Source organism: Apodemus sylvaticus, chromosome X (assembly GCF_947179515.1).
Source record: "Apodemus sylvaticus chromosome X, mApoSyl1.1, whole genome shotgun sequence".
Lineage (NCBI taxonomy): Eukaryota > Metazoa > Chordata > Mammalia > Rodentia > Muridae > Apodemus > Apodemus sylvaticus.
The window spans coordinates 21,666,387-21,682,199 of NC_067495.1; the positions used below are offsets into that span (position 1 = coordinate 21,666,387).

The 15,813-nt window shown below is 41.2% G+C and overlaps 1 protein-coding gene across 1 annotated transcript in view; it reads left to right on the forward strand.

Moving 5' to 3' along the window:
- Clcn4 (chloride voltage-gated channel 4) overlaps nucleotides 1-15,813 on the forward strand; it is a 71,197-nt gene that overhangs the window by 21,596 nt on the left and 33,788 nt on the right. Inside the window, exons 3-6 of the mRNA XM_052171565.1 lie at nucleotides 5,327-5,481; nucleotides 7,075-7,174; nucleotides 9,965-10,152; nucleotides 13,261-13,383. Of these exons, the coding sequence (XP_052027525.1) occupies nucleotides 5,338-5,481; nucleotides 7,075-7,174; nucleotides 9,965-10,152; nucleotides 13,261-13,383 (555 nt within the window). The 5' untranslated portion in view covers nucleotides 5,327-5,337. The remainder of the gene's footprint in view (nucleotides 1-5,326; nucleotides 5,482-7,074; nucleotides 7,175-9,964; nucleotides 10,153-13,260; nucleotides 13,384-15,813) is intronic.

A 15,813-nucleotide genomic window follows, 5' to 3' on the forward strand; every position in this document is an offset into this window, starting at 1 on the left:
CAGAGAGGTGAAAATGAGTCTTTCATACTACAGAAGATCGCAGTAAAATTCGAAGTTAGCAATTGCTTTGGTATTCTTAGGAATTCTGATAAGGAAGTCTTTGAAATGGCTAAGCAGGGTGCCCCAGCTCTCTCTGGGGAAACTAGTGCAATCTCTATAGATGAGAGGATGCAGGAAAAAAAAAACCCTCTACAGCCTAAACCAGAACTTTCCAGGCAGAGGATAAGCTATTCAAAGGAGAGGAGCAGCATATTCAAAGGGATGGCATTTGGGAGTAAATATGCTGAGAGCCACCATTTAGTTCAGGGTGGTATGTTTTTTTATACTTAGTAGGGGCCTTGATTATCCTTGTTGATCTTTATCCAAGCGATTTCCTGCTTTCTTTCATCTCTCAAATCCATTACATCTTTACCAACACCCAACTATGCACTGCCTAGGTTTCCTTTAAATGATACAGATCCCTGTTCTAAGGGTGAGCCGATCCATTCAGAATAGCTTTCAACATCAAAGTCCTAAATGGTATCATTGATGCTATCACTGTTAACACATGCTTGTCTTTGTTGGGCTCTGGTGAATTGCATTTATGGGAAGGGGTCTGTTATCGGCTGCTGTTGAAGACTTTGATCCTGGCCTCTTGGGAGCTTCATGCTGAGACTGTCTTACAGATAGTTTCTTGCTGTAAGGATTAGATAAAAGACCTAGGTGTCCTGCATGTTTTCCAAAGTCCCTTTGTAGGTAAATAATGGTTGTATAGCAGAGATGTTATCTTCTCAGGCAGAATACAACCAGGATGAGCTAGGGAAAATTCTACTCCATCCTATCTCTGGTGGGCATTGTCATACACCGATGCTTCAAACCCCTTCACAACTGGAATTGCTTTTCCAATCTGCAGAGCTAACTTCACTGTCTTCATTTTCCAGACTCCAAGTGGGCATGACTCTATGGGGATAAAGGTTTATTTACAAAACTAGATGACCTGAATTTTTCTGTAAGGTGTAGTTTGCAGAGACTTGATCTCCGTGCGTCAGATCAGCAAGGAACCTTGTATTCAGACTGTAGGAGGCTGTCTTTGAAACAATGTCCTCAAGGTCAAAAGCAAAGCTATCATCTTCAGGCAAAAATGTTCCTGTTGGGGAGAATGAATACAAATAAGGAAAAGACACAATAAGCCCTTCTCAGGTTCAAATGACCATGTGTTCAGGGTTCCTTCGACATTTGCCAAACTGAGCTGACAGAGATGATCAGTTCATATCTCAGGTAGTTGATCCACGCCACATACTTCTTGCTGCTCTGATATCTTCCTGGCCTCAAGTTATTCCTCCATTTATACTATCCCACTGGATCCCAAATAGAGTTCCTTTCATTTCTCTCACCCATGTTGTCTTTGTTTACACTCTTCCTGACTCTCCTTTTTTGTCTTTTAACTACAATCTTAGGAGAGACACCAGAAACACTTTTAGGGGTCTGTACTCTGCACTCAGTTGATTAGATCTTGTTTACTTGCCTCTACTAATTCTGGGTCTAGTGGACATACCTGTAAAGCTCCAGTAATATCTACAGATGGATGGGCTATGGAGATGGCTCAGAGGATAAAACTCTTGCCATGTGATCATATGACTTGAATTCAGATCCTTAGAACCTATGTAAAACTATGTGGTGACACATTTATGTACAATTCCAGAAATCCAGTGATGAGATAAGACTGAGACAGGGGAATCCTTGGAAGCTGGTGTGTCAGCTAACCTGGTATACAAAGTTGTAAATAATACTGTCTCAAGGTGGAAGGCAAAGAAAAAACACCCTGACATGTGCCTGTACACACCCCTACACATCCCCACCTCTCCTTCAAATAAGAAATTGCTGATGGATTTTTTTTTATTCAAGCATTGTAGCTTGGAGAAGCTGCTGCTGTAGATACTTGGTCAAATTTCAGACAGTCACCCCCACACACTTTGAGTTATGGCTCAGTCTGTAGCTCAGTCTGATCTTGAACTCAGGGCAGTCATTCTGACTCATGGTCCAAATAATGGGATTATAAGCACCAGCCATGCTGTCCAACTCTGACTTTTTTTCATAGTAGGTCAAATCTCTGTAATTGTTTTCAACAACTGAGGTCTTTGTTTGTTTTGGTTTGCTTTTCTGATGAGACATCTGTATTATGTGATTACAGTCATCTTAGTTTTCCTCGTCAGAGATATAATAAGAGATTATGACAATCTTGATTTTGTAAAAATTAGAATGCTACCCCTTGGTTTCTAATTTGGTTCCTTCCCTTGCATTATTGGTTGCTACTTACATATGCAATATGACTCTTCCCTGGGTACTCATCAGTGGGTGTAGTTTTCAACTTGGCACAGCTCAGAACTCAAACTTTTAGAAAGCTTTAAAGCAGCTGAGCTGCACAGATGGTCAATAAATCAATCACTGTGACCATTTTATTGCTTGTAAGGTGATTACCTCATTTTGTTCATAGTGACTTTTCTAGTTGATTAAAGTGCATTTCATCAGGCCATTGTTGAGTCTTCTAGATACATTAATATATAAAGCAGTGAGAGAGAACTGCACCAAATATTTTTATAAACACCTTCAATATTTTAACCATTGAGTCCAAGACTGTGGCCTTTATCCTATAATTCAAATTTCCATACTTTTTGCCAAAGTAATTTTTATTCCAGGCTCTTATCTTTCTACAAGTCCTGCTACAAAAATTTTCTGTGCCTCAAGTTGGTTCCTATGTGATCTGCAAATGAGGCTCCGAGGGTGGCAGAACATGGGAGGTTTATGATTGACAGGATTTCAGGCCAGGGGAGCCTGAACAGTTGGAATGGAATTGTTATCTAAGACACTCAAGTCTTTTACTATCCTAGCAGCAGGACCTGTTTTGACTGTGTTTTAAGAAAGACTTAAAATGGGTATTTGGTCCCAGAACTCCTTGTCCAGGGGACTGTACACTTGGCTGATAGTGGTCTATCTTACAGCATTGTTGATATCTAGGTTGGTCCTCCTGTTGAAGAGGGCTGCTGCCACCTACTGATTGTCTTGTTATGTGTGAAGTGAATAAAAGTCTGCTCATTTGTTTGCCTCTGATGACAATCACCAAGGCTGTTTACTTCTTTTGTCTATGCAGAGAAACAATGATTTTTGGTTACTATTATTTGCCAGTCTGACTCTGTCCTTTTGTAAAACATGGAAAGAAACTAACTCATACTTATTTGTGAACTGCATTTGCAAATTTGCCTATTCACTGTAATTTACCATCATGTGTCCACTTTAGTTTAGCCCGCATTAACAAAATATCTGATGTAGTTAACCTACAAAGAAGAAAGGCTCATTGAGTTGTTGTTTTTCAAGATTTTGAATCAATTAGCCACCTCACTTTGGGATTCTGCTGACAGTATCCTGGCACAATTTTGTGGTGTAATAAACTCTTCATGGCCAGTACATGAAAGGGGAGTGAGGGGAAGGATCTGGGGTTCCCAAACACCTCTTTGGGGGCACACCCCTTATCACCTTAGGACCCCACTTCCCATCCCTCTTCTCAGTTCCCTTACTTCAAGACTTCAATCCCTCCAATGGCGCCACCTTGAGAATAAAGTTTGCAGTACAAGGACTTTTTTTATTCGATATATTTTTTATTTACATTTCAAATGATTTCCCCTTTTCTGCCCCCTCCCCCCCCCACTCCCTGAAAGTCCCATAAGCCCGCTCCCCTCCCCTTTTTCTCCCACCCACCCCTTCCCACTTCCCCGTTCTGGTTTTGCAGAATACTGCTTCACTGAGTCTTTCCAGAACCAGGGGCCACTCAAGGAGCCACTCCTCCGTTCTTCTTGTACCTCATTTGATGTGTGGATTATGTTTTGGGTATTCCAGGTTTCTGGGTTAATATCCACTTATTAGTGAGTGCATACCATGATTCACCTTTTGAGTCTGGATTACCTCACTTAGTATGATGTTCTCTAGCTCCATCCATTTGCCTAAGAATTTCATGAATTCATTGTTTCTAATGGCTGAATAGTACTCCATTGTGTAGATATACCACATTTTTTGCATCCACTCTTCTGTTGAGGGATACCTGTGTTCTTTCCAGCATCTGGCAATTATAAATAGGGCTGCTATGAACATAGTAGAGCATGTATCCTTATTACATGGTGGGGAGTCCTCTGGGTATATGCCCAGGAGTGGGTAGTACAAGGACTTTTAAAGGACATTTAAGAACCAAACTACAGCACCAAGTCAGTAGTGATGAATTAAAGGTTATTTACTGTCTTGGCAATTGTGTAGAATGGTGAAAAGTTCAAGTCACCAGAAGCACACCTGCCAGCTGTGGTCAGAAACAATAACCTACTTTCGTGTTTCCATAATCATATTGAGAACAAGTGGCCTTTTTCTGTTTTATTACTTTCCACATTCAAAGCAAACCCCCCAAATCCATGCTATTTTTGTTGGTAATTTTGTGGTTTAATGTTTCCTTGAAATACTGCACTGTAGGACTAGTCATGTTCCATGTTCTAGAGCACTGTTTGTGATGTGTTTTGTGGAGAAAATATGTCTGATAGAGAAAATTCAATCAGGTCTCAGTAGTGGTACATCTGACTGTGTTCAAGTGTACAGAGTGAGTAATGTATATCAAATAAGATGTCTTTTAAAAGATGGTATGTTGATAAGATGAAAAAGAAGTTGTGAGAAAAGGCTTTCAGGATTCCTTTGGGGGCATTTGTTTGGTATTTCTTCATTCGGTGTTCAAGATGACTTTGCAACAGGTAACTGGGAAAAAAGGATGAACTGAGTATACACAACGTTACAGCAAAGATTTTGGTATGGAAATAATGTTCTTGATTATGTAAAAATAAATAGAAGCAGGGAATTATAGGATGTGCATATCCTAGTGCCTAAGAGGCAGAAATAAGAGGATTAGGAGTTCTAGTCATTCTTTGTGACATAATGGGTTCAAGGCCAATCTGGGCTACATGAGACTCTGTCTCAAGACAAACAAACGCAGAGAAGGAATCAGTGGTAGAGCACTTGAAGAAGTGAAAGATTCATATAACACACACACACACACACACACACACACACACACACACACACTGTAGGAGGGAGAGGTGGGGAGAGGTAAAGAGAATGAGAAGGAGGGAGGGAGATATTTATATACTTTAGTAGAGAGTTCCTGGATTATGCACGCTGCCATCTTTATGCTATGGCTCTGCTTTGTTTCTTTGTGGAGCTGGGAATTGAACTGAAGCCTTCATGCATGCTATGCTGACACTCTGTCCTGAGCTACACACGAGCCCTGTTTGCATTTTTAACAGGTGGACTTCTCTTCCAGGAGTAACTAGCATGGTCAGTGCAGGAGCCATGAGTGCCTCTGGGAACCTAATGGACTTCCTTGATGAGCCGTTCCCTGATGTGGGGACCTATGAAGACTTCCACACCATAGACTGGCTGAGGGAAAAGTCCCGGGACACTGACAGACATAGAAAGGTAGGTGGTACCGTGCTTAAGGGCTCCTTACCAATAGTTCCTCAAGGCTTCCATCTTTCGGAAAGGATGTGAGTCCTGAGGCTATGTGTTGCATGTTGGTTCCACAGAGGAAAAGAACTAGTGAGAAAACAGAGACAAAGATTGAAAGTTACAATAGCAAGTACTTCGGGTAAAAATACGAGCAGTGCAAGCAACAAGGGGACTCCGGATCTAGAAATGTTTAGACTACATCTTAGGCTGGAAATCTTCGTGGGGCTTGAGTTTGAAGCTGTCAGTTTTTTGGGCCTCATTTTCTTATCCTTGAGGATAGAGGTGATTACATTGAAGATGGAGAGAGAGAGAGAGAGAGAGAGAGAGAGAGAGAGAGAGAGAGAGAGAGAGAGAGAGAGAGAGAGAGACTATGTTGCTATGCATCTAGTTAGCATTCAGTATACTGGAATGGTACAAAATGAAAGGCTTGTGGGCTCATTTAGAAGGAATGACTATAGGAGGTTTTTTTCAGAAAGCGTGTGACCAAGGGTTTGGACATCAGAGGGGGAAAGGTTCCTAAATATCAGGAGTGGGCTTTTGTAAAGGCGCAGAGGCATGAAATAATCTCAGTGAGTTCTAGGTTTGTTGAAGGATTCTAAGGAGAAAATGAATCGAGATTATCCTAGAATAATAGGCTATGGGACTATCTCAGGAACGATTAAATGGGCTCTGGGGAGGACTTGGTGATGGCCACAGAGGACTGTAAATATGTGCTACAGAGAGAAAACTAGGAGCCTTGGAAGCATGGTCAAGAGGAGGAAGGAGTTCTTACTGAAGGCTTTAAAAATGGAGATAGAGTCAGGGTCAAGACATGGGGAGCTTTATAGGAGAGAATAGAGTGAAATAGAGTTATACAACAGCAGGCTCTTGTCAGACAATATGATGCTTTTGATAATGAGTGGAGGGAGGGGAGTGGGGACTATCTTGCAGCAGGTGGGATACAGCATGCTGTGCAGCTCAGCATGCAGGTAGGGCTTGCTTGCTCACCTTGGAGAGTGAGAGACCCCCTAGCATGCAAGTGTCTGCTGAAACTTGAGACGCTGACAAGGTGGCCTGGGCAGTTAAAGAGAGAGTAGGGATGGAAGCAGGGCCCTGGAAAAGTCAGCGTACAGATTCTGGGTACAGAGGGAGGTAGATGGGTGTCAGAGCCAGACAGAGATGAAATAGGGAACCAAAAAATCGTGGGTGTGATGATGCCGGAGGAGTGTAGGGCTCCCCCAGAATGAGGAGGGGAAGAGGCATGATATAATGATGTCATAAAGGCCTCTAAGAGTTAACCCCTTGAATAAAAATCTGTGCTGAATCTGATTTGCTCGTTGATGATCTAAAATTCACTGTGAAGGGAAACACTGATCCTGTGTTGCATCCTTATAGCCCTATGAACTAGAAAGCCCATTTCATCATTGTGCTACCTTGCTGCATGAATAATGGAACTGGGAATTTAGTAGCTTCATTATATCCATCTTTTCAGTCTCTTTGTTTCCTGAGGATTCTACTTCAGATTCTTTCAGCATGAGCTGAAAAATGCATTCTGATCAATTGCTGTCTGTCTTTCATTGTCAGATAACCAGCAAAAGTAAGGAGTCTATTTGGGAGTTCATCAAGAGCCTGCTAGATGCTTGGTCAGGATGGGTGGTGATGCTACTCATTGGGCTCCTAGCAGGTATGTGTGTTGTGCTCCTAGCACCCCCAAACTCCATACATTTGGGAGACAATGAGGCTGTGGAATATTCATCTTTCATTTTAATACTTGAACCAATGAGACTAAGGCAAGAGCCTGATCTTAACTGTGGCACCACAGACCAAAGCAAAGATGGCATACAAAACAAGTGTGGGCATCTGAAAAGTTGTAAATGAACAGTGCTGCTTGATCCTGTTTACATGCTGAATAGGTTTACTATGGGCTTTTTCTATTACTAGAAAGCCTTGAAATTCATGATTGAATATGCTAATACTTTCAAAGTAATGCTATCCACCCATAGAATGCAAGGTGAATCCAGGATAGTTGCATCTGGACTACACACTGTGCTGACTCTTAGAAAATTTCTGTTAAACACACTTTCTGCATAAAACACCCTGATGCTGAGTAAAGACTTTATCTTTTCCTTTCATGATTCCAATGTGCAACTGGAGGCAACAAGCACTTAGAAAGCTGGCTCTGTGGACACAGTACAAGGTGGGAAGATGCAGAATAAGGAGGTTTTGGAGATAGGCACCTCCAGTGTTCTTTGGATTTGGATGAATATTGAAGGGATATCTAGAAAGTAGTACAATTTTCCCATGGCACCGAAGGTGGGAAGGACTGAGATACCCAACTGCCTGGATGGATGCTTCCTTGGTTTTATTTAGGTTTCCAGTCAGAGAAATCACACCTATCCTCTGAATAACTAATTTATCAAAAATTACCACAAGGCGGCACTGTTGCACCACATACCAAAGCAGAAATGGCTCACCAAACAAAGGGCATAGGCAAAGGAGATTGATTGGATGAAGACTAATGTGATTGAACACTTGAAAAATGATGGATTTTGGGGGGTGATCATCAGATCTTGTTTAAATGTCACTTTCCACTTGAAATTTGTTTGATCTCTTCTCTAAAAAAACACATCTTCCTCTCCTTGAACCTCTTCCTCAACCAGTTCTTTCTCTCTCTCTCTCTCTCTGTGTGTGTGTGTGTATAAAAGAGCTTTGCTGAATTATACTATACATATTACATAATTAACCCATTTAAAGTATACAACTAAGTGGGTTTTAGTACATTTATAGAGTTGTGCAATTATAATCATGACCAATTTTAGAACAATTCTATCATTCCCACCTTAATATTATCTGTATGTTTAGCTATGGAAGAACCCAAACCATTGCCAGTCCACTTCCTTTCACTGTTGTCTCTTCTGAACATCCCATATAAATGAAGTTGTACATTATGTGTTTTGAAGTGGACTCTGGTCCAGATGCCTGGCCTGACAATAATTGTGATACACAAACTAGATGACAAAGCCCTTTTCTCTGCTACACAAACTAGTAGAAGTGCACACACTTACTCACTCACTCACACACACACACACACACACACACACACACAAAATCTGTTATCGTAGATAGTATTCTGCGGGTCTGAGTGTACCTTTAGAGATGGTAGCAAGAGGGGTACAAATAAGATATCTAGGAAAGAAAACAGTATAAAAGAAGAAAAGGATTTAGGGACAAGCTTTGAGGAAATATCCCCTTTATAAAGCTGGGTAGAGGAGTAGGAAAGATGAAGAGAGACAGAAAAATCTGGCAGTGAGGAGGAAACCAGGAGAGATTAAATGTTGTAGAAGCCATGAGAGGACAAGTTTCTGGAAGAGTGGAGTGCTCAGCAGGGTCAAGTGCTGTCAAGAAACTTAAATCTAGGATTGGCAACCTTCTTTCTATAAAAGGCTAGCAAATGAGGGTTTTCAGTTTTGTGAGCTGTGTAGTTTCTGTCTCTGCAATTCAACTGTAGCAGGAAGAAGAGCCATAGTCAGCATGCAGTCAAAGTATGGATATGCTGAGATAAATAAAGCTTTACTAGCACCAAAACAGTAGGCTACATTCAGCCTCTTGGTTGTATGTTGCATGACCTGTTCTGAAAAATGAGGACTTGGCTATTGCATTCCTAGTGGAAGGAAAGAATGGATTGGACTGAGTAGAGGAGGAAAGAAAGGAAGATGCAGGGCAGTGTATGGAGCGGAATGTAGACTAGGGGTGACTTAAATATTGATGAGAAGGAGCCATCGGAGAGGGAAGAGTTGTGTATTTGCTTGTGTATGTAGTGCATGGGATGTGTATTCTGTGGGTGTTGGGTGTATGTGTGTAAGGCTGCATTCACCTGTACATACATATTTGGAGGTCAAACAAGGATCTCTTCCTGTGTTTATTTCTATCATATTCCCTCCAGACAGGGTCTCTCACAGCACCTGAAGCTTGTGGTTTTTGTTTGTTTGTTTGGTTGATTTTTATTTTTGGCTAGGCTGGCTGTCCAGTGTGCATCTAGTATCTTCTAGTTGCTTCCCTTCCTCAACATTGGAGGTTTAGGCACACGTGGTCATACACAGGTTTTATGTAGGTGCTGGGACTTGAACTCAGTTCCTCATGCATGCATAGAAAGTAGTTCTATCAGTAAGCTATCTTCCTAACCCAAAAATATTTTTTCAAGATGTATATTGACAACTTAAAAACTTGGAAAGAGATGAGTAAATCCTGAAATTCTGTCTTCCCTCACCTACTTGATATGAGCCTGCCTAAGGCCTTTGTGGTTCTTTGGGCTGCCCACTTTCCTGGCTTATTCCAAGTGCTCATGTGACTTCCAGGTAAGTGAAAGCAGCTGTCATATTTAGTGATAGTATTATGTCGTGGGTGTGTCCTCAGCTTTGAGAATGCCCTGTCTTCTCTCCATATGGCAGTTCTTTGTAATTCATTTATTTCTTAGGTACTTTGGCTGGAGTCATTGATCTCGCTGTTGATTGGATGACGGACCTCAAGGAGGGGGTCTGTCTGTCTGCATTCTGGTATAGCCATGAACAGTGCTGTTGGACATCCAATGAGACGACTTTTGAGGACAGAGACAAGTGTCCCCTGTGGCAGAAGTGGTCAGAGCTTCTTCTGAGCCAGTCTGAGGTATGTTATTATCTGTGCGGGATCCTCCCAGTTTCTGAACACTCATGACTTCACCTTCAGATAATAATCTCTCACTTACTAGTGCTGCTGCTCGCTTTCATTGAGCCACTGCTCTGAATCCATTTGGAAAACTCTTGTTCACTTTTGTGGACGTTATATGCATATTCTGTGAGGCCCTTTTCCTCCATTCTGCTCTCTCTCCTTCACTTTATCTGACTTTTCTTTCTTTCTCTTTCCCCCTCTCTCTTTTCTATTTTTTTTTTTCAGACATAGTCTCACCCTATAGCCCATCCTGGCCTGAAACTCACAGTAACTCTTCTGCTTCTGCTTCCCAATTTCTGCGATTTTAGGCATGGAGCCATCACAGCTGGTGCATTTGCCTTTTTCTTATCTAAAATGGTTTCTTCTTTATGCTGAAGAAATGAAGTTGATTTTCATGTTTTAAGGTAGAAGAAAAGATACTATCTGTTTTGAAGCAACATTTTCAGGGAACCAATTTATAATTCATCAGATTCTCTCACAGAAAGTACAAATCAGTGGTTTTTGTCACAGTCACAGAACTGTGTAATGATCACATAATTTTAGAATATTTTTATCCATGACTCTCCTCCACCGAAGACAACAGTAACAACAAACAAACAAACAAAACTGTGTTGGAACTGATCCCGGAGTCATTGATCGATACCTACAAGCAACTGCTAATGTTTTTTCTGTCTCCATAGATTTCTCTTCTAGATAGTTCAGTTAAATGAACTCATGCAACATGTGGATTTTGTATCACTTAGCATATTATTTTCTAAGTTCCTTCATGTTGTAGCATAACATGAGTAGTATTTCTTTTTATTGCTGGGTGATACTCTCTTGTATGGATAGGCTAGATAGTATTTGATGAACATGTGTTGCTTTTTGGCTAGCCTGAAAAAATGTCACCATGAACATCTGTATTCAAGGCGGGGACATATATTTCATTTCTCTAGGGTATAGGTGTTACCTCTGGGTGATAAGTGATCTCTATATTTAGCCATTGAAGATCTGGTAGATTCGATGTTCTGTTGTACATTGCCATGAGCAATAAATGAGGATCCTTTCCAGCACTTTCTAGCATCTGTTTTCATCATAACTATCCTAGTGAGTGTGAACTGATGCTTCTCACTGTGGTTTCCATGACAATATTTTATCGGTTAATTTTCTGACCCAATCAGATGGTGCTTCTATGAAAAGCATATCTCAGGCACCAGGATATATGAGTGAGCCACAGATTTAATACTTACCTTCAATATCATAGCTCAGGAGAAGGTTAGCATTTAAGTGAACTCACAAGTCAATACAATGAGCCAGGTATGGTGGTGCATCTCTTTAAATCCTGGCAATCAGGAGGCAGAGGCAGAGATACAGAGAGGCAGAGAGGCAGAGAGGCAGAGGCAGGTGGATCTCTATGAGTTTGAAGCCATCTTGGTCTACACAGTGAGGGTCTGACTCAAAAGACCCTCACTGTGAAGACCAGGGAGGAGGAGGATCATTGATGGATCAGAAAGCAAGTTAAGCTAGGTATCAAGCTTCACATTAGGGGTTATGGAAGAGAGTTACAGCTAGAGTATTCTGGGAGGATATCTGTAATTGAACTTCTCCTTCATTCCTTGTTTCTTTTGACTGACTTAAACAGTTGAAATGGAAGACATTTGGAATACACTTTGCCATTTTACTAAAACCTCTTCTTTCACATCTCAGAAATAGAGAGAGATCTTGAAATCTCACACATTTTCAATGCTCTCCGTTATGTCCAAAAAGAAATTCTCTACTTGGCAACTTGGGTGTTGGCAGATGGAACTGGCTGGCTGCCATCTTTTCTCCTATTTGCAGTATGTGTTCTAGGGGAAATAGAGGTGCCTGTCTTTTCAACAGGTTGTAAGATTTATTCTTTGTTTCAAAGAATTACTCTTTAGAAGAGTAAGAGGTTATTTTTAGCCTCCAAAAAGTACTTATTTAAGTTGATCAAAGATATTCCTTGGGCTGATATCTCACCACATAGTGTGAGAAATATGTGCTTGCATTGCAGTCTCCAGGAATGTGTCCATGGCACACATGTGGCCATGGTCATGGCCTGACAGGTAGGTGATCTCTATTTCCTTTGCTCTCACTTGAATAATCCAGATGGTGTAAAGAAGCTTAACCCTTGAGAAAGGAGAAAGGGCCCAGACTATGTTTGTATCAGAAAGGAAAACATCCTCCCACAGCTACTTTGAAGCAAATAGTCCAATACATTCTTCTGTAAAGGATTCATGAACAGCTCTCTTCTATGAGAGTTCCTGTCAAATGTTGGCACTAGCTGGAATCTTTGAGAGTCTTGTTAAAATGCACTGGGCTGTGTGCCTGTGTGAAGTATCTGATTTGGCAGCCCTAGGGTAAGGCCCACAGGTGATGCTGATGTTGTTGGTCCATGGACCACACTTAGAGAGGCAGCCTTCTTAAACACAGTACTGACACTTATTCACTGTGGTCTGGGTGTGGCTGTAATGAAAGCTAAGAGAGGCCATCCCACCACAGACAGACAAGACAAAACAAATCATCCAGAGTTTCACAGGCAGAGTTTTCTGCACCACACCTTTTATTAACTACCGTGCAAGTGGTGATTACTACCCAGCATCGTCCTTGCTTTCCATTACTGCTGAGATTTCATCCAATGGAAGGTTTGTGTAAATAGCTCCTGGAAAAACACCTGATTCTGTTTTGTGTAGTGTAGTGGCTGTAGCAATAGCAACAACTGATTCTTTTCTTTCTTTCTTTCTTTTTTTTTTTTTTTTTTTGGATTTGGATTTTTCGAGACAGGGTTTCTCTGTGTAGCCCTGGCTGTTCTGGAACTCACTCTGTAGACCAGGCTGGCCTTGAACTCTGAAATCCGCCTGCCTCTGCCTCCCAGAGTGCTGGGATTACAGGCGTGCACCACCACCACCTGGGTGCAGCAACTTATTCTTTTGTTTTTTGCAGGCCTGGGGTGAACCTCTCTGAGCCTACCACAGTTTTGCCTTCTCTGATGGAGATGGTGGGGTTGGGTATGTTGAGGTTTGCTATGACTCATCACTTCTTCCTTGTTTTGTGTCTGATCTCTAGGGTGCCAGTGCTTACATTCTGAATTACTTAATGTACATTCTATGGGCCTTGCTGTTCGCATTTCTGGCTGTCTCCCTGGTACGTGTGTTTGCACCATATGCCTGTGGCTCTGGCATACCTGAGGTAAGCTGTGGCTAAGGTTGTGTACCAACTCTAATCCCCACAGTAAACCCTATAGGTTCACTTAGTACTTAAGGAAACTAAAATATTATCCAGCTAAGTTACTTCACTACAGAGTCTAAGCTGGCAAGCTGTGAGTTGAGTCCAGCAGTGTGGCTTTACAATGGGTACTGTATTCAGCACATTGGATCTATTGCTTCTCAAATGATTAGACCTCTTCCTTGTCTTAAAGCCTGAAGAAACTGAGTTCATGAAGTATCCACATAAAGGTGCTACTGTAGTAACTCTATGATGTAATGTGAAAAACCAAACAACAGTGGAAAAGTATCACTGGGAAAGTTCGTTGCCATTCAGAAGCTTCTGCCACATTTTACTTTTATGGTGACAGGGTATAAGACTCTTTAAAAACAAGAATTCTGCTTTTAGAGCTAACACTGGGAATATGCCTGTATGACAGTATTATTCTTATAAATACTTTTTAAAAAAAAAAAAAACTATTTCATGTAACCAATGTATCAAGGGAAGGACTCCATCATTCACTGAAACCATCCTTGAAGCCTGGGAAAGTCTACTGGGTAGAATGATGGTAATAGAGCTGAGTCCTGAAAAACTCAGGCAAAATGGTAACCAGAAAATCATATGCCGGGCAGTGGTTGTGCACACATTTAATCCCAGCACTTGGGAGACAGAGGCAGGTGGATTTCCGAGTTCGAGGCTAGCCTGGGCTACAGAGTGAATTCCAGGACAGCCAGGGCTACACAGAGAAATCCTGTCTCGAAAAACCAGAAAAATGCCTTGCATGTTCACTGGAGTCAGTGCATTTCCATCATCCTTTGACTGGTTGTATGCTAGCTCCCTGTCTTGCCTCTTGCTTTTTAAAATTGTATTCATTTATTTCTGGATACAGCATTCCATGATACAGTGTTTCATGTAAGCCAGGCTATCCTAAACTTACGGTATAGCCAAGGATAATATTGAATTACTTATCCTTCTGTTTCAGTTTCTCAGGTGCTTGGATGTGCACTACCAGGCCTGCTTTATGTGTTGCTGGGGATTGGACCCAGAGCTTTGTGTACACCAGGGAAGCACTCTACTAACTTAACTACATCCCCAATCCATTTTCCCCTGTGTTGTACCTTCCAACACTGATGCTGGGCCAAGTAGTTCACACAAAGGGGTTGAAGATTATAAAGAAGATATACTGAAAAGTTTAATATAGGTTTATTTCAGGAAAGTGAGTAAAGATATATATTGTTATGTCATATTGATTTTCTTGGCAGTTTATTTTGACATAATACATAATTTGAGGCTTCTTTACATTTTCAGAGTTTTAGCCCATTGCCATCATGGCAGGTAATGTTGTAGAAGTATCTGAGAGTTCTACATCCAGGAGAGAGAGAGAGAGAGAGAGAGAGAGAGAGAGAGAGAGAGAGAGAGAGAGACAGAGAGAGAGAGACAGAGAGAGACAGAGAGAGATGGCTTGGGCTTCTGAATCTTCAAAGTCCATCTCCAGTGACATACTTCCTACAACTAGGCCACATCTCCTAATCTTTTCTAAATAGTGCCACTTTCTGATGAGTAAGCATCCAAATTTATGAGCCCATAAAGAGCAGCATTCTTTATCAAACCACCATACCACCGTATTTCCTCTGTAAAGCCAATTCTACTCTAGTGGACTATTTACACTTTGAAAGCATTGGTATTATGCAAAAGGGCACACTAAAAATCATAGGCTTGTGAGAAAAATGGGTCAAAGTGGGGTCACAACCCTCAAATCCTGACATAGAAGAAGAGAGAAACCTGCAGGGAACAGTATCACAGTTTCACACATCTTAAATGTCTTCCACCTATGTAAACGCTGCAATAAATAAATATTTTACTTGTTGAAAAACCTTGGTGTTTGCTTGTGCAAGGTTGAGGCTTAAAGGAATTGTACCTTGAAAGGAGTAAGGTGGTGTATGATCCAAAATCAACAGAAAGGTGTAGGCAACCATGGCACCCTAGCAGAGGTTTAAGATGGTAGGTATTAGAGACATTAAAATGCACATTTTGTGTTTTCCTGTATAACTCAGTTCAACTAGAGGCACTTTCCTGAATTCACTTCTTCTTTCTCCTGGGGAAAATTATCCATAAGCAGTTATGAAGTTTGCATTATGCTTCAAAGCAAGTGTTATTGCAGATCTGGCTGTTTTATTTGATAGTCAAAGTCTAAGGGACCCTGAAAATGAAAAGGAAAGATAATTATTACTGCCCCAGTTTATGATCTTACTGTCCTCCTAGTAAGCATATTTTTACTTAAGCTTTTCCCCAAACAGGAAGATGATCATTATTGATATTAAAACAGCAATAAATTGCACACTGGCTCAATCCTTTTCCCTTTTCCAAGAACCACAGATGAACGGTTCTGCTGGTGATCTTGTTGTATAGAACGAT